This window comes from Magallana gigas, chromosome 3, assembly GCF_963853765.1.
Source record: "Magallana gigas chromosome 3, xbMagGiga1.1, whole genome shotgun sequence".
NCBI lineage: Eukaryota > Metazoa > Mollusca > Bivalvia > Ostreida > Ostreidae > Magallana > Magallana gigas.
Window position 1 is genome coordinate 27,712,390 of NC_088855.1, and position 20,346 is coordinate 27,732,735.

Sequence of the window (20,346 nt, forward strand, 5' to 3'; positions counted from 1 at the left end):
TTTTGCATAAATTAATTCTTGGTTGATTTCAATTAATTTTTTTTAGAATTCAAGGAGGCGATGTAAATCTGCTGTCGCTCTCTCAGAAATTCTCCTTAAATTTGGATTGCCTAATTTGATTACATTTTACCGGTACAAAAATTGCGTGTAATTTTATTATAAGATATTTATGTTTTCAGTTAAAAATCTGAAAAGTTATATATTAAACTTCTACTAGCTCGAAAATCATTGTCATCATAATTAAAAGGAAAAAAAACGAGTAAGACTGTAAGGATTTATTTGTGTGTAGAAAACAGAATAACGATGATAACAAATAACAAATCAATAAATAAGATAATTATTATATAATTGGGAATGCAGTAACGAATCAGTGGTAACAACGAAAGACAAAATTCCCGTTATAAGTCATCTACGATCAGGCTATTCTTCGAGCTTCAAAGAATTGGAACCTTTTCTTGGAAAACCAATTGTCTTTCAAATTGCGTAATCAGGAATGCATGGAAACCAAAAACCACCTCAAGTGAATCATCCAAACATTGTCACGACTATCATTCAATCAATAACTTCAACTTTTTTTTATTAAAAATACAATTGAAAATTGCGAAGAACAGTGGTTCTTGTTTGACGTACATCATATGTATATGAATTACACAAAGTATATGTACGTAGTGACGTAGTGTAAATACTAGTATACACGTCATTGCAAACTTGGGCACGGTTACGTTTGCTTATATACGTATGAATATGTTACAGTAAGACTTGGAGCTCAAAAGTCCAAAATGAATATTGCAAATTGTAAAAGATTTAAAACAGTTTAAGAACAATATCTATTGTTCTTGCTCATAACACGCATACAATAAATGTTCTTGGTATTGATAAAAAAATCCAACATGATTCTGGCGTGTCAATGCTATTGTCTGTCCCAAGATATTTATGCGGTACATTTGGACGATTTTTTAAATAAAAATACGCATATCTTTGAAAGAAGTGCAATTAAAATCGATAAAAGGGAAAGTATCCAAGATATCTTCATTGAAACGTTATCATTTTTTACTCGTAAAAATTCAAAGAAACGATAACAAATTTCTTAGGGAGATTTCAAATTTGCTGACATCTTTTCGCCATTCGGGAGCCTCTCACAATATTTAACGTTATCATCTGGGTACTTTCATGTATGTTGCAATGCAAAATATTGAAACCTGAAAAGCTAGAGGGGGCGTTTCAAAGGAGAAATCTTGGGATTTTTTTCAAACTAATGAATGAGCATCACTTGAACCCGGTATTTATAAATATCGAATAATTAAAGAAAATGTGCTGCATAAATATTGTGGGACTGAGTATAAAAATTCCTTTTTTTCATCTACATAGTGCCCAAATTGTAAAAAGCTATCATAATGCAGCCTTTAGATGTCAATAAAAAATTTACATATATAATTTATGCTTTTTTCGTTGAAAACAATTGAGCTGTAAATAATGTTTGGTTTTCTTTGCTACAGTGAGCATAGTCCAGAATGCATTGTCACGATTGAACGGTTACATTAATCAACATTCATTTAAAATGTTATGTCACATTAGGGAATAAAATTACACGTGCATCAGGTGGTGATTAAAAGCATATAATATCAGTAATATGAGAAGTGACAAATTGAAAAAAAACAACCCAATAAAACATATTCATAGTCTTTGACTTGATCGATTCTGAAACCTGGCATGTGGCTTACAAAAATCTCCCTCGCTTCGTTCCCGATTCCCAATTCAAATTAGAGTATTGATTACATATTTTGATTACAAAGTGTTTCTCATTATGACGCATCCTCTTGTCATGGAATGATAAGGCCATCCCTTATTTTATCTTCGCTCATTTTGGAATGTGTATCAACCATCTAAAGCCGGAAGCTATATTTTAAATAACTATATGTTCCGGAAGTGATGTCACACAGACTGCTCTCGTCTGTCACCTTGGCGAGATTTGAAACAAAGTCGACATATTTTGGCTTTTGAAGATTCTCTCACTAGATCATCCAAACTCATACAAAATGCGGCTGCTAGAAAAAAGAAGGCACTGCCCCACCCCAGTCCATAACCTGGACCGTACTGATGAGCCGAGGACGAGTTGTTTGATTCCATGGCAACCGGGTAAATGATTAAGGCGGCTCCTGTACTTATTGCTGAAAAGAGACAATAGAACGTTTTACGAAATTGTTTTGAGAAACTTGACTTCATCAAGGAAAAAAGAACCTGGATACTAAAAGTTTAAGTCTCCTGTATGTATTCTGTGTATATTTTTATCATTATCTTTTCATTATAACAGCTTTAAAAGCCTTCTGTCCCGACCCTTCTTTAAAATGCAAATAGGATTTGTTTGTACCAACATACATGTCTTGAATTCATTTATTAATATAACGGTATCATCCCAATAACAAAACAACACGGTCTATGAGTCTGCCATTCATTTTTGCTTCTGTTTACCCCATATCTATGTATCTGTTTTGTATACTTACATGTAAATATAAAAGTATTTATCGCCCCAAAGCATAGTTAATCTACGTACGACACTCTCTCATCTAGAGAGAGGGTTACGGACTCTGGGCCGTTGTATGTGACATTAGTTAAATAATATTGTTAAATTTGTAATGTAATTATTTGGGATACGATTAAGGCGGACAACATAACAATGTAAGTATACATGCAAATTGATGTATACACAACTTTTCTTCAAAATCAGGTTATTAAAAATGTTTGGAATTTTCAAACCACGTTCAATTCTCATCAAGCGTAATCAGTGCATTAGGAAATAGCACGATTTTATCTATTGAAAATGTTTACAGTGACAAACAGTGACCTTACCACAGACTAGGAATATTTCTCCTGCGGAATGGAAGTAGTAAATCTTTTTGGGCAATGGTGACGTACATACTCCACAAACGGCCAAAATGGAAGCGATAAATCCAAAGGAAGCTGAGAAAATCATCAAACCTATCACGGCTTTCTGCCAGCCTATAAATAGACAAAAATCATCGAACAGTCAGAAACACCAGCCCAAATAGTAATCGAAAGCCTATATACGCCACTAGCTAAATATAAAAATATCAAAACTCGCAGAATGGAAAACAATTAATGACACCATGAGAAATGTGGCAATGACGTAATTGCAGTGTGTCCATGGCCAATTGCAATAGGTAAAAATGAATAATGATATGAGTAAGACAAAGATATAACAGAGTTTGTTTGAATTTTGTTTATTATTATAATAGTTCGTACGCTGGACCGAGTCCTCAATACAGATTGGGGGGACGCTAGTGTTGTCCATCTGGAAGCACGTGTCCCACATACCGCCCCGGAAGCCTGCAAATGAGTAAGAAATACATCGTTAAATTGAATGATATGTGAACATCAACGACTTATCAATAGAAATGCATGTCTATGTAGATTTTTTTTAGGGGGGGGGGGTGCCAGTTTGAGTTGAGAGTTGGGAAGATATGGTGGAAAAGGTGCCGGGGGGGGGGGGGGGGGGGGGGGGTAAAGCAATTTCTTTGGTACAAAAACTTTTTCGGTCAATATTAAAATTTCTTCAAGTAAAAAAATCAAACGGGATTCAAAATTGCTATTTTTACCCTAAATCTTAAAGTCCTCTTACGAAATATTCAATTTGAGAATCATTTGAACAGTGAACCGCTATAACCTAATTCTGTCTGAATCTCATCAGCCCAAATCATAAAAACACCCTATAGGAGAGGAAGCGCCCCATAAATATTCGCAAGCCATTACTTTTTTCTCTCCAGAAGTGCATAAGTTATGACGTCTTGCCATGAAGTAAACAGTGAACAATGTCAGGATGTGATTATGAATCGAGATTGATTAGATTTTCGGCAATCAATACGCTGGCGTGCAACCTGAAACTGACATCGTTGGAGAAAAATCGATGCTATATAGAAGCAGGCGATTGACACCCGCCAAGATCTGGGTTTTATCATTAAAGCCGTGTTGTTGAAGATTTTTTTTTATTCAGAGAACGATACCAGAATTGTTTTTTTTAATTATTTAAAAAGAAAAATCTACTGAAATACAATGTCAAAGAAAGCAGATTAATATGCAAGGAAAAATGTGTTTAACGAGGATCTAGTTCGGTCGATAATTCTGACCATAAAAGCAAGGATTTTATTACAGTTTTATGAAGTAGCTATTAGTCAAATCATTATGAATTAATCATAACGTAGTGGTGCACGGATTGCTGAACAAGGGGGGGGGGGGGGGGGCTCGGATTATGTTGCATTGTCTCGGGTCCTGCAGGGAAATGGTGACGGAAATTTTGACTATCTTTGAAATCTTGCACATTTAAACGTATTACGTCGTGATGCCTAAAAAGATTATATCACAACTATCTTCTACGAATGTACCTAAATTTTGTCCTTCAGAAACACAAATAGGATTTTCATTCGCGTGACGAATGAAGAATATAACCTAAAGGCCACTGCGTTGAGTAGGGACGATCGTTTCCAGTGCACTCTTTGGCGGCGATGCCTGATCAATACAACACGTAGTCTTATTTTATTCACGCACGGAATCGTATGTCATGTTTGTTTATGTCTTTGCAATGCATTTTAGAAAGCTTGCTATTAAATATTGAGGTACTGTACGCAAATCATTGAAAAAAAATATAGGAAATTTAGAAATCATTGAAACCCCCAAATTTCAAATTTCCCCCTCCCCCTCCATTTACGGTTGTAATCGTTATACATTAGATTGTTTATCACTTGCACATAAAAAATTTAACGAATATCGATCGCTAATTAAAAAAAAAAAAAAAAACGGTTTAAGAATGACAAATCATAATTGAGGCCTTTGACACGAAATAAGAGTGAACACTTACCGTCCCCGTACATCCAGTTGTCGTGTAGGATAGAGGCCAGGGCCAGGGGAAGGGCTATGGCGATGGAGAACACACCTCCAATCCTGAAGGGTCGCCATATCTTGGCCTCTCTCAGGTAGTACTCCTCCCCGAATTTCCTGACGTCTGGACTTTCCCCAGTCTTAAACTTGAGGAAATTCTTCATGGCGGTGACCATCCAGGCGACGGAGTTGTTGATCTCTCAATGTACACACATTCGAAGCCGAGGGTTTAAATGTTCGGGTACATAATTCTACCCTTTTCTTTTTATTTCTTTCTTTAAAAAGAAATCCCCTTTTGTGAAACTTCTAAACACTTGTTACCCTTGGGTGATCAGCAATGATAACAAGCTGTCATTGCAAAACAAACAAACGTCCTCTCTTGAAAACTTCACATAAGACTTTTTCCACCTCAATTTTGCGCTAATGATAAATCCCACTTGTAAATTAAGGTATATCACTAATGAGCTCCGAACGATTTGCTTTCATCCGGTCGACCTTGAAAATGTTGTATTTTTGTTGCCGCAAAAACGGATCAAATACACTCGAAAAAAAAAACAAGCACAAAAGTTGATAGCATTAATTATTTACTCGGTAGCTCGCGGGATACCACAACCCGATGTTCAGATAGTTAATTTCGAATTTATTATGTGAGCGCTAGGCGGGGACGCCATTCGCGTTGCCTAGTAACGACATTGTCCCCGTTTGCAGCAGCTAGAGGACGCATATATAGAGATCGAGGAATACTAATTTCTCCTGCTTGCTGTGTACGGGGTGACACGATGTCGCTCGATAAATGCCACAGCTTCTCCAAATGCAGCGTTTGAATTCCAGTGGGATACAAACGGACCGATCCACGTTAGACAGAGCTACGCCATCTTGGCACTCGGCACCAAAACTTACTGAAACAGTCATTAGTTCGGAAAAAAATCAAATCGTAATAGAGAAGCATCGATTTTTTTCTCTCTCTCTCTCTTCCCTTTGGATGGATTTCTTGACTTTCATCCCAGCCCTTTGAGGCTTTAAGTGTGTAATATGGTATTACGAGTTTCGACTGATTGAACGTATAATGTACTTTCAATTGTAACTAGCTTTAGGTGTTGTTTCGTTATTTACGCATAACTGGCAATGTACAATGTAACATATTGCGAATTTCAATATAACATATGTGAATAAGTATTCATAATTGTCTCTTGGAAACTTTCCCAGGTAAACAATGGGCAACGTTTATACGTGCTACAAATAATAAATCTATCTCATTTTCTATTGTAAAATAATGTATGCTATTTTCGTGACCTTGTTCCTAGAATAACAAAATGAGAATATTAAATATTTCAAACAAATCATCAAATGCCAAAAGTTTATATTTGTATCAGGTGCTAAGTATCGATTTCCAAAGTGGGAAGGGGACAAACCTATCAGAAATATCAGATACTACGAATTATGATATTTATATTAATTATATTCTATCGTAATACATTGTTTTCTTGTGTTCATGCAATCTTTAAGATCGACTGTGCAATTCTCTAGCAAAGGTCCAATGCTACATGTATGCAGCAGTTTTACTCATTTTTCGATGTCTGAGAATTATCTGGAATCCTGAGATAAGGCATGTTCATATTTATTCTTTTTTCTCAATTTGGATTAATTTTTTTTTATAGAACTGATATATTTCATCACGTATTTTTTTTTACTACAAATTTTTTCACGTTTATAGCTTAACTAAACAAAGAAAATTAATACTACAGGGACCGCGCTTGTCAAACGGTATCAGTTCTGCATTAAGTTGAATGAAACTGTGATGATGCCTTACCTTCTAAAAATCAATTAAAATCTCGTCCAAGTTATCTCTCTTTGATCAAAACGAGTAGAGTTTGGGTTTTTTGTTTGTCATGAGCGGATTTAGAAAGGGGCCGACCCCCCCCCCCCCCCTCCCCTTCCCTCCCTTGGAAAATTCAAATTTCTTAAGTTACTTTTTTTAAATTTAATTTATTTCTTTTTCAAGGAACAGACATACAGAACAGACATTCAGTCACACACACACACATACACACCCACACTTATGAAAAAACACCTAAATGTATTATTTAGTGGTTACTTGCCTACATGAAAAGAAAAAGGAAAAAAAAAGTTTAAGTGACAAAAGAGAAAAAGAAAAAATAGTCATAATGAAAATAAATTAAATGTCAGCATAAAAGATACCTTTCCAACTATCCCATACTTTTTCAAAATATTGTAATTTACAAGTTTGTATTGCAGCATGTCTTTCAATATTGTATTTTAGTTTTAAATGACAAAGGAAACCAATCAAGCATGGAATCTTATTTGACATAAGACAACAAAATATATATTGTTTCATATAAATTTCTTAAATTTACTTAGTAAATTACCGAAAACCTCGGACCCACCTCTCTCCCGGCAAAGCTAAATATTCCTGCCCCCCGGAAATTTTCTGGATCCGCGCATTTTTGTGGTACATTCAAGTACTCTTCGGGGGTATTGGCTTAAATGTTGTTAAACCGGAGATGATATTAAATTAGTCACCTGCTCATGACAACTTCGATTTCACAAGTGTATATAAATGCAATTGGCGTATTACGTTCTCTTTCGCCCATGAGAGTTATCTCTCTTCGGTTACTTCTTTAAAACAATCTCGGACTAAAAAACATTTGATGGATTGGCAATACTCAAATGAAAAACTTAAACTTGGATGGCAAACTTGTTACTTATATATTTTTGAAAACTAACTTCAGACTGGAAAAGTATTTAACTATATTAAGACCTGAATACAGAAAGCCAATCTGTAGACTGCGGATATCAGCGCATAGACTTTCATTGAATTGGGCAGATATAATAACACACCTAGAACAGAAAGAATATGTAAAAATTGTACACTTAATAGAATTGAAGATGAAGAACATTATCTTATCCAATGCAGCAAATTTACAAAAGAAAGAGAGGAACTATTTGATTTAATTTCATCTAAAGCAAAACATTTTACTAGTTTACAAGACAAACAAAAATGATTTTCGATTTTAAACTGTGAAGAATTGGATATATTAAACTCTCTTGGTAAATTTTTACAAAAGGCATTGCCTTGATTTGTATTTCCTAGTCAAATATTGGTTTTTTTAACTTTTCAATCATTTGATAAACTATTTCAAATTTGTATGTACATTTGTATTTTGACATATTTATGTATGGTGTTTAACATAAATATATAGAAAACACTGTATTGAATGGATAGAAACATACACATATATACTAATTAAATGTTCATGTCTGTCCTAGCTCTTTCAATCATCCAATCTTTCCGTCTTGTATACATGTATGTTTATTGAATGTTTTATGTGTACATTGGATGTTGTATGTACAGTCTTCATGTTGCCCCTTGAGGGCCCTTAATTGGTTAATAAAGAAATTGAATTGAAAATTGAATTGAATTGATGCAAATTGCTACTCTCTGCACACCCTTCCCACGTGAGAGAGACGATCGTCTACCAGCACCCACGTTCACAATGGGTTTTTTCTAATGACAAAAAAAGCAGAATATTTTTAAAACATTAATCCCGTTCTTCAAAGAGAGATTTTAAAAAGCGAAATAAAATTTTACCAATGAAGGCCACTGCGCCCGTATATTCGAGATAGACAAAAATCTAACTTAAAACGATCTGACGAAAATGAATCTGATTGGTAACAGTAGCTATAGACGTGAGTAGGTGTGCAACCTGCCAAAGGTTTCTGGAGCTGAGGAACACTAGAGTACCAAAGTACTCTAGTACTGGAAAAATGGAATATCGGCAAAATGTACTGTACATGAACAAGGCCATTATAGCCTTTATAGTGTATATAGTCCAATGGCATGCTTGTGTTTTGTCAATTATGAATAGTAGTGCAAGCTGAGAGATTAAACTTAATATTTCTCTCAAACGAGAACGTATCGCAAAAATATATATACATGTATATATCACATGGTCACAGGTTATGATCTGGGTCATATCAAGGCACCAGAGTACTTTAGGACAGGTAGGAATATAATCCGTACATGTACTTCTCTGAATATATTTTCTTTACCTCGGGTTATTGAACTGTGTTATTTGTACAACAAATAACATATTTGTTTGTCGTTCACGCAATCTATTTTGCAATAAGGAACCTGCGTGAGTACTTTTCAGACACATTACAGAACCCGAGTTCTCTGCGTGCACGTGACCTTATGTTCTGAACCACGCGTGTGAATCTTTTATGGTCAGTAGGTCGAGAGTCTTTCATTCTTGGTGCAATGTCACGGTACTTGAGTACTTTACTTTCTGGGATGCATATTTTTACATAATTAACTATATTAATCCCACACGATCTCATCCCCTAGTCCTTTGCATGTGGTCCGTTTTCGATACATCTGAAACCGTGTTCTTTATCAAAGCTTGCATTCAAAGTGAGTGCATGACACATACGAACATTTACGAACTTTTTACGATTTTTTTTCACAGGTGCTTGGGTATTTTCTCATGAATATGTACGATTTCTATGTATATGTATTCATAGTACATGTAATATCAAATAAACATAGGTATCGTATGTACGATACTTAAGTACACATATATACAACAATAGTACTTTATAGGTATCGGACATATTCATGAGCAAAATCTAGGTATATGTACCTGTGCTTTGGGTTTTTTTTTGTTCATTACTAACTAATATTTACATTCTACTGTGTTTTTCCATTAAATTCCGTGACGTTTAAATGCCTCTAAATGCAACACCTATTCACTGCGTATGAATTTACGAGTCATTTACATAAGTAGTTCTCAAACAGTGATTTCTATGTTATTTGTTAAAAAATGTATTTCATGAATGTTGTAAAAACACCATGTTTTATAATTATTCAACAAAAAAGTTGACTTTATTGTTTAAAGCACCATTTCAAGAGTTATTTATCATGGATTATATTTTCATGCTCGTCGATCTCATCTCAACAGTCTATGTGAAAACCAGTTTAAACCGGTTTTACAAAACAGCTGTTCCTGCTGTTACTTATTCACTCCCTCCGTGATCTGCACTTTATATCGATTTATTTAAGTAAACAATTGATTTCTTCAGTAAGGGAATGTAAATATAAGCATTAAATGATTCATTTTTGACGTCGTCGTGTCAATAACTGCCGTCAGGTGAGCAGACAAATTATCATAACGCGCTAACGCGCGTTATTCAATTTGTCTGCTCACCTGACGGCAGTTATTGACACGACGACGTCAAAAATGAATCATTCAATGCTATAATAATGTTTAAAGTTGAGGTTATCAATACAAAAAATATCATGTGAAATTTCATCGAACTTTCAGATGCTGTGTATATTATACCACTTATAGAGATTTATTTTTTACAGTAACAAAGTTAAACAGTAGTTCACTTGCTGTGAACAGCATGTTCTATAACTAACTGTAATGTAACATGTTGCAATGTAAATAATAGTTTATACGGACTTGAAGTGAATTTCGATCGAATATCAGCACATTGCAATAAACATGACACATCCTGCAACATACGTTGAAAACTTATTGGATACTTTTACAGAAACTGCTAAATACTTCCTATCGAAATAAACAATAAAATCAAACATAGTTTTTTATTGAAAAAATGTTTCCTTTTCCAAAATCGTTAGCTAAGAGCGTACTAGTTTAAGTGTTTTAGAATTACTAATCTGTATGTCATGAGTTAGAATCCCGGTTGGGGTTATATATTTTTTTCTTTATAAAAAATTTCAAACACATTTATTTTGGCAAATATGGTAAAATTTAAAAAAGGTACTTTGATTATAATGTACTTTTATCCACATTAATATCGACAGGCGTCCTTCTATGTAAAAAGTCACCATTTTCAAAATGTATACGTTTAAAAGGTTATATGATAGTATATTGATTACATATTGACATATATAAAGTGTAGCTTGTACATGCATATACGTAGACCTATATCAGATCTGACGTATGTTGAAACATTGATGTTGGACGATGACATCTACATTTATTATTCCTGTAGCATTCTGTGTGTGGAAATTGGCAATTAGACACTTTATTTATAGACAACTTGACGTTAAAAATATTTCTTTTTATAGAATGATAATTTCCTGTACTAAAATAATAATTGTAGTACATGAAATCACACCACAGAAAGAAATATCTTTAAAACGAAATTGCACGTGACTTTATTTTATGCAGCGTTATAATAATTGTCTTTTTAAAATGGAAAGGGGGGGGGGTATATAGAGATCGTTCTACTTTATTTGTCTATACACGGTATTCACGGTAGACACCAAAACAGCCAGGGGGATTAAACAGCGGAATAAACTTACCCGAATGTATTTGCATTCTAGTAATTAATAACATTAGCAGATTCAATACACTTCAGATTTTTTAAATTGACAAATTTCACTCCGCCAAGAAATAATAAAGTATTACATTTTTGGCATTTCTTTTTGGCCGTCATATAAAAGGAGAAAGGACGATATAGCTATGTACTCGAAGTTAAATATTCACCTCGCCCTTTGAGTCGGTGAATACTGTACTTATCAGAAAGCTAAATCATTGTATTGACCTCCAAAACAGAAATAATTTTATAATAATGCCCCTAAAAAGTGGTGGGACCAGCCCTTCATTCTTGGGCTTATTTCGTGCCTGCGTATGTTTCATGTGTACATCACGTTTGGAACAAGTACATGTAGGTTTGTAAATTTAAAAATCTACAAAAATCTACATGATTGTGAGGAGAATTGACGTGCGTATAGAAAAAACTGTCAGATTTACCTCTACTGGATGTGATGATGTCATAGGTCAGACACGTAAAAGCGTCCTCGTGGTCCTCTATAGGGAGCACGGTTCGAGAGCAGTTGGAGAAGAGTCCTTCGCTAAAGGCCAGGGTAACGTTGCCTCCCTCTGAAAATATCAAACGGACAATTGGGAGACCAATCAATAGTTTGAAAAACATACTCAGATAGCCCTTCTCCTAAAAGTATAATTAGAATTCAACAGTTCAGATTCAATTCGTAGGCTGTAAGAATATTTTTTGTGCATCTTTATTAATGCTGTCAATCAAAGCCAAAATCCAAAGCAGACAACCATGCATGAATTATACACATATTACATGTATATATCTATGCGCCTTTTTGGTGACTTACTGAGTATCAGCTTTATAGAATGAAAACTTTACTAAATATCCTAATTCGCCTCCCCCCCCTCAAAAAATGGTCTGAACCCCCCTCTATAATTATTGTGATTTTATTTGTTGTTTTGTAGTTAACTTAAAGGGGCATGGTCACGATTTTGGTCAAAATCAATTTTACTGTTTTTATTACTAGTATTTACAATGCATTAGGAATGTATTTCTAATGATCATGTGAAATTTGAGAGCCAGGCGTAGAGTTTTAAGCCAGATCCAAGGATCACAATTCTTTGTCATGTAAACAAGGCTCGTGCTCTGTTTTTGTTTACGTAGGTTCGATAAACCAGTAAAAATCTCTTTCAAGCTAATTTGTCTATCTTCTCTTTCATTTTAAGCATAAATAAACAGTTCCTAACGTTTAACACAGTCATTTCAGGTCTAAAACTGGAATTTTCACTTCAACATTCAAAATGCAAACAAAAGCTTTGTTTACATAGCAAACAGTTGTATACTCTGTAACTCGCTTATAACTCAATGGATGATGCTCAAATTTTAGTTGCCTATTAAAAATGCCTCACGACCAAAATCGTGACCATGCCCCTTTAAAGATAAATCCTTCCCTAGTCATGTGGCTAAAAAAGCTGGTTTCTTTTGTTTGATTCAATTTTAACACACTTATAGCAAACAACAACCTTTTAGTTAGCATTCTATTCAGAGAAAAAATAGAAACATACGATGCATGTTACTAAGTACTGAAAACAAAAACCAGACCATTAATAGGTGGTTGAATCGCTTGTTAATCGCCAGCCATGAATCGCGAGTACATACGGTTGCAATAATTGAGGTTTTAATATAAAATAAATTGAATTCAATAGTTCATGCTGCGAGTTAACAATCGCCATGTATACATCTGTTCTGATGATCAATATGTCTGCTGCCCAGTAATTACATTAAATCTACGCAAATTTTTGTCATTTGGGCATTTTATTATTACTTGAACAAACATGTTAATAGCTTTGGTCATTCATTGCACACGATCATGCATGAAATCATCGGAATTTTTTATTTTTGACAAATAATACGTAAAATCATGTATGAAGGGTTCGGGTTTTTGTTGTTGTTGCTTTATTGCGTTGTTGGATTGAAGTCCAAAATACCGATCACCTCTGTCCTTTTGAGACAAAAAGAATATTTGTAAATGTAGAATTAATGTCAATTCTTATCACGATATTTAAGCAGGTACATACTAGTAATGATATAGGACATCCTTACACATGTTCGTTTTGTACATACTAACAGCCATATTGATATCATTACATGTGTGTATAACTACATACACGCTTTTATAATGACTTCATTCTGTCAAGGAATATTCAATAACGTATTTGTATAGTTTTACGAATCTGTTTGTAAAAGTCCTTTGTAACAGAATATTTCAACCAAAAGGCCTTGTCACATACTGCTGAATTTAAGCATTACAAAATATTTTCAAACCCTTTGCAACTGCATAGCGATGAAGCTGATATATGTAGTTGGCGATATGGCTTTGCACATAATTTTCGTTAGGACCATAATTTTCTTTATTTCCCAAACAAAATCTACAAATGTTGAAAAAGAGATGAAAAATATCTTGTTCTTGTTCTATACACAATGCTTAGCAGCCTAGGTTTATAGTCTCCGTCCTATTCTGATCTTGCTGACGCCGATAGCATTCTCAACGGGAATTCCACCAAAGATATACCGAGAAACTTGTTGCTGTATGACTCATATACTGCATGGAAGCATGTTCAATGCTCCCAGAAGAACGTTTTAATCAGTTTTTTTGGTAATTGGAAAAATATCATGCAATATTGAAATACTAATGACACGACTGAGAATTGCTTCGGGATCGAGATTCTTCCGACTTTCTTAGCGTAATTAACGTAAACACATCAAATTAATAGAGAAAATCCCCAGTTACTATAAACCATCTACGTCTCCGGATTCAGATTTATTGCATAGACCACCAGTGTCGTTAGACGAAAATCTCATTTTATCTCAAATTATATGCGAGCATCTGGAGACACGAAGAGCTATTGCGATTTCTAGAAGAATCAGTATTTATTTAGATTCATTTAAACATGCTTTCACACGATGAATTTCTGCTTAACTATTTTTTAAAATCTTTTTTCGCTGTAGCTTTATCATTTTTATTTTGGAAGCGGTAGCTACTACAAAAATTATCGTGGGTGGGGGGGTGGGGGGGGGGGGCGGGGCGAAAAAAACCCCAAAACCGGACAATGTGAAAATACTTTGTAAGACGATAGTTTGAAGTTTTAATAGATTTAATATGCATAAAATTATCTATACACGTTCTTGAAACGGGTTCATCGGGGAGATGGGTAAATTGTTTACAATCTTTTAATCGATGAAATGAAAAACCATAAAATATGTATGGCATCCTATCATAATCATGTAAGGCTATCCGGGATTATAACCCACAGGAGATTATAATGCTTACGACAATGCCTAATCATTTTGTATCATATCATGTTCATACGTAACATTACACCATATTGGTAAAATACGCAGATACAGTGTACATCATAGTCCATGTTCATTTAGACACAAAATTCGAAGTTTTGTCCAAAGTTGCTTCTGTGGCCATAGTTACCCTAGATGTCAGTTTTTCGAGATTTACAAAGATTCTTGAGAATCTTGAAGAAATTTTAACAAGAAGCAATACAAATCGAGCACAACTAAGACATATCATAAAATTAAGTTATGAATTAACGTTGCTTCATTTTTTGTGTTCCCTTTCAAATTTCATCCAACTTCACCAAGTAGCAACATGATTGTTGACAATCCCATAACACCTACTGTATACAGGGAAATATTCGTCCCCGTTTTATTTACGCCCCTTTCGCCATCATTTGTCTGCGAGCGAATTTAAGAATGTCTTATATTATTTCTCTTTTAAACAAAACTTCGTCTGCAAGTGAAGGATGCGAACATAACATGGTGCGAAAATAACCTTGTATGCACTATTTCCCTCGACATTTCCGATCCCTTGCGAAGAAAACTTATCTATGTATTAAAGTTTAAGTTCGTTGTATGATCACTGAAGAGGCCTGGATGGCAGTGGACATTTTTAGACTTTATAAGTCTCCTTAAGAAGAAGAGCTCCTGTTTATAAAGTTGAAAATAATCAAATTTTAAAGCTAATATATTTAAAATGTTGCTTTACTAAACAATATGAATACATGTAATAGTTTTAAAAAAAAAGACTTTAAAAGATAGATCTGATTTAAGCACCCAGTCCCCTTATTTCGCCCCCTTATTTCGCCCCTTGGGGCAAAAGGGTAATTTTTTGTTCGCTTTGTAAGATGCACTCGTATACTATAGTTTAGAAAACTTGCCCATTGTAATACTTGTGCTGTGGTTTACGATCAATTTTAGACAATCGAGTGCGACAGTTGAGAATATTTGTTTGTGTTTCTAACATCATGGCGTGTTCCAAGCAATTAAACTTTTCTTGGTGTCTAATAATCTATACTCAAACTTACGTTTCTTCCGAAATTACGGCTCGACAAACATCGATTTGTTTGTTTAGTTCTTAAAATGATATTCTAATTCATTGATCAGCCTCGCAATCTTTCATTCACACGATGCATTTTCAATATAACTTTGTTGTCTATAGGATTTTAATTTTTTTTTTCATTTGCTTAAGTCACTTAACCAAAGAAAGTGTTAAATTTAAATTCGCAAACATCAAAAATGAATATGTAAACATTTAATCCAGTTTTGTCCCTTAAAATGAATTTAACGAAATAATATATAATTACTGTCAGTTTCTACAGCTAACGACTAGGCAATAAAATGAATAATTGACGAAAGTTGATTACTTAGAAAGATTACCCTTCTCCCCCCAAAAATCCATTAATTCAATTGTTACTTGAGTGAGTCGCCCGGTTTAATACATACCTGCCAAGAAGGAGTACTCAATCCAATTGCTGCAGATGCTTGCGATCATGAGAATGGTGGTCGTAAATCCGAAAAACATGGCCACATATCGGGAACGTGAGAAAGTGCGGTGTTCCCAGAAATCGGACAAGATGGTCCACTGTTTCTCGGTCAGCAAAATCCCAGAATGCTCATGCGGGTGTCGCGTACCCTTTTTTGATTTCTCGATCACGTGATATGTCGCATATCGTTGTTGCCGGTGACGTTGTATGTAATGCTTGTCTTCCTCAGAAATGTGGTACTTTTCCAAGTCCGGGTGCACGAATTGAGTGCTCTCCAGTAAGGCTTTTTTGACCGGGGTGGTTGATCTCTCCGTGGGGGGCTCATCCTCTGTGGGCTTGAGTCGCCTTTCCGCGGAGGCCCTCCTCTCTTTTGACCATTTCGTCCATTTAGACTCCAAATTTTTGCCAAGGAATTTTCTGTCTTCGTTGCTTCGAAACGAGCCCCTTTTGGAGGAGCGGTGACTCTTTTCGGAACCTCTTCTGTCCCAGTTCTTATCGATGTCCTCCACCTGTAATCCACGGTAACTGCTTTGAGAAGGCGGTGGGTTTTCAAACAACTTGTCAAAGTTTTCGTTGGCAGCGCTATCTGCCGGAGGCTGCATGCTCCTACCCATTCTTACCCCATCTGAAACCGATTGATCCGTGAGAATTAATGGTTTTTTGTCGGTTGCACCTTTCATAGTAACTCTAGGAGAGAACACTTTTGGAGTTGTGCCGGATCGGCATTGATCAGCCGGCGCCACAATTACATCACACGTGGATCTTTCACCTGTGAAGCTCTGGGTGCTTCTAATACTTTCTTGGGAGGAGAAGCCGGACGTCAGAGTCTCTCCCAGACCGCTAGTCTCGGTGGAGCTCTGCTGCGGGAGTTTGTGCAGACTTGGCGACTTATCAAAGCCTCCACCGTCCGGGGTCAGGAATTTTTTGGCCGGCCTTTGGCCTTCTCCACCTCGACGATTATCCGCGTGACCTGATCCCTGGAACGCCATGACAAGATGGCGCTAAGCTTACATCAGAGGTCACCGGCGTGTCCTTAACGTGAGGATGAAGGCAATGCAGGTTCTTCTTTCTCATCAAGAGCCAACATTTTTTTGTTTTCTAAAAATAAAGAGCAGATATATTCACAATTGAAATAATTACCGAGAGAATAACGCTTGATAGTCACTTCTCGTGAGGAGAGCCAAAACCTGTCAAACAAAATCGATGATTTGCTGTAGTGCATGTAGGTATGCTTTGCAATAGAATCTTTGGCGCATGATTTCGAAATCATTTGGTTATCTGCTTACAGGCACATGTATTTTCAATGTAAAAAATGATATATCCGTTCACATAAATAGGGATCAATTCAGACTCAACATGCAATATATAAATCCCATGCTTTTGGGAGGGAAACAGCTCACAGAAGCTTTCGTTATGAAACTCTCTTATCGTCATTTCTGATTATTATCGCAAATTGTGCGTTTACTGAGTCAATTTTGTACCATTTTAGGAGATGCGCTCGTGAGAAATAGAGCTTTTATGGGTACAAATCACATTGGATTTCCTATTTTCATATAACTGTATCAATTTCTCTCACTTTTTCTTCTTCTTGCAGGAATCATGCTTTCTCATCTGTCACTACTGAACGAAATAGACATGTTCAAATATTCAATATTGATTTTATGAACATATTATTTTTTTTCTCTTTAGTATTTGAACTTCGATAATAAATACATAAACGTGCTTGCTTAAAAAAGAAAAGATAATGACGGTGCATTCTTTCAACGACTGCGTATATAATATTTGCAATCAATAGCATAAATACTTATACAAGCTTATAACATGCACGCATTGTTAGCTGAGTTATGTGCCCATGAAATTCCGAAATGATTTTAACACAACGACAATTGACCTCTTTTTCCAAATCAACTAGATATTTATAAATTTTTTCATGACGTAAAATAAAGATTTGTTAGAATATCTTAGTGTCATCTTGTTTCGGTTAATTTTTTAAAGATTATATAATTATTTTTAATATTTTGTTCCTACAACGAAAAAACAATGTTCTAGCCTTTTGTTTTTCAAATGTTTGATCATCCAATCACTTATAATAGTAGGGTATTAGAGAAGATACCTATTTCTTTAACTAGTGGTGGGTTTTTTTTCTGAATAGCATTCCTACTTTTGCAGATAGGAAATGTTCTGTAAAAGACATCTAAATCATTGAATGTTTGATCGATTAGTTATTTGATTATTTAATTTCTTAAAACCCTGTTACTATTAGTAAGAATTATGTAGGTGTTTAGTGTTGGATGATGAGGTTCAGTATATAATATATGTCTTATCTAATTTTCAATGTGTAACGTGAAATTTAGAGCACAAAAATTCGAATTATGTAGGTAAGCTAGCACGTAGCATCGTTTTTAAAAGGGGGGGGGGGGCAGGGCAGACTCATCCAAAAATATTGTCAAGTCAAAAAAAAGGGGGTAATTTTGAATTTTCCAAAATCTTCAAAATCCTAATCCGTTGGGGAGGAGGGGGGGGGGGGCTAGTATATCTATCACTTCAATTTCACTCCTAATTTCCTTATTTTCATACCAATTTTTTTCCCAAAAAGTGGGAGGGGGAGCAAGTTCATGTTGGCCCCCCTCCTCCTCTGCCCCCCCCCCCCCTCCCCGATGCTACGTGCCTGGTAAGGAAATCAACAGATTAACAGATAAGAAAAAAAAGAGGTTTATCGATATTGGGCTGTACATACATGTAAGTTCGTTTTGCATTTTTTTTTCAATCTTTTGTTTTTTTTTGGAGGTAATAAGCGATTGAATGGAGTCATTTGTTATCAATAAACGTGTATCTTTGGATGGCACGGACGTCCTTTTATATTTCCTTACTGTTCATTCAACTTTTGTAAGCTGTTTGATAATTCATACCCACAGAAGAGACGCCAATTAAACCCACGCCCAAATGGGATTATCATTTAATTCTCAGCCCACTCTCCAGCATCAGCATCCCACTAAAGGACTATAAATTGCTCGCGGGGAAATTCAATTAAACATGCTCAAGAATAAACATAAACCGGGGGCGCCGACACCGCTATTGATCTCCTCGCGGAAGGAAGTGGTGCCGTGTCATAGTGTCACAGCTCTACATGTCGTTGCAGTGATTGTGACATATCTCTCTCTCCCTCTCTCTCTCTGTCTCTGACTCTCTCTGTCTCTGTGTCTCTGTGTGTGTGTGTCTCTCTCTCTCTCTCTCTCTCTCTCTCTCTCTCTCTCTCTCTCTCTCTCTCTCTCTCTCTCTCTCTCGTGAATAAATTCCATCAAAATGGGTGGGATTATTGAATAAATATCTAAAAAAAAAATGAATCTAAAATGAATCTAAACGATGAACCACTGTCATAATAATATAGTCTCACCTCAAAGCTTCTAGTCATCAAGAAACAAGAGCCTAGAGATAAATTCGATTAGATTACGAACCGTATCATTTCCTAATTGATGGTGTGTTGATGTCAGTTGGGATGATCACTTAATCAAAGTCCAAATAAAAAAAAAAATGTCAGGTTGAGTTGACATGGCCTGTTTATGACAAATTTTGTAAGCTGAAACTACTGTATAAGGATAATCACATGTCATTATTTATTAACCCAATTCATTGAATTAAAAATAGAATTTATCAATATCAACTCCTACATTTTATTATTCTTGATCAAAATATATCAAAACTTTAAAGGAAATCCTATAAATTTGTCATTGTCATGTCACGTTATTTGACACAACCGAGCACTGCATGTAGACTGGGCATATCATTCGGTGTTCATAATTGTTGTAGATTTTCTCATTATTCGATTCGTTTTTCAAATTATTTGATTCGTTTTTCAAATTATATAATTTGTTTTTCAGATTATTTGATTCGTTTTTTCAGAATATTTGATTCGTTTTTTAAATCATTTGATTCGTGGTTTTTTTCATAGATTATTTGATTCGTTTTTCAGATTTTTTTATTCGTTTTTCAGATTATTTGATTCGTTTTTCAAATTATTTGATTCGTTTTTCAGATTTTTTTATTCGTTTTTCAGATTATTTGATTCGTTTTTCAGATTTTTTGATTCGTTTTTCAAATCATTTGATTCGTTTCAATTCATCCATTAAGAGGGCTCGGTGTTCGTGCCAATTATAAGATCACATTAATCTCCACGAGAAGGAGAGTTCTGTATAAAAATGTCGGAAAATAATTCAGCTTGAATGTTTAAATATTTGAAAGACTTAATGACAGTTTATGGCTTAAGATATCATAACAAAATTTTGATCAAGATCTG

At 35.1% G+C, this 20,346-nt stretch overlaps 1 protein-coding gene across 1 annotated transcript; it reads right to left on the bottom strand.

Annotated features, from left to right (window-relative positions):
• Positions 1–260: 260 nt before the first annotated feature.
• Positions 261–17,150, bottom strand: LOC105325326 (uncharacterized). The gene is made up of 4 exons (XM_011424847.4): positions 16,012–17,150; positions 11,694–11,822; positions 2,848–2,997; positions 261–2,168 (listed from the first exon to the last, which is right to left on the bottom strand). Exons 1-4 carry the CDS (start codon positions 17,039–17,041, stop codon positions 1,933–1,935), a joined length of 1,545 nt encoding a protein of 514 aa, XP_011423149.3. The 5' UTR covers positions 17,042–17,150; the 3' UTR covers positions 261–1,932.
• Positions 17,151–20,346: the final 3,196 nt, after the last annotated feature.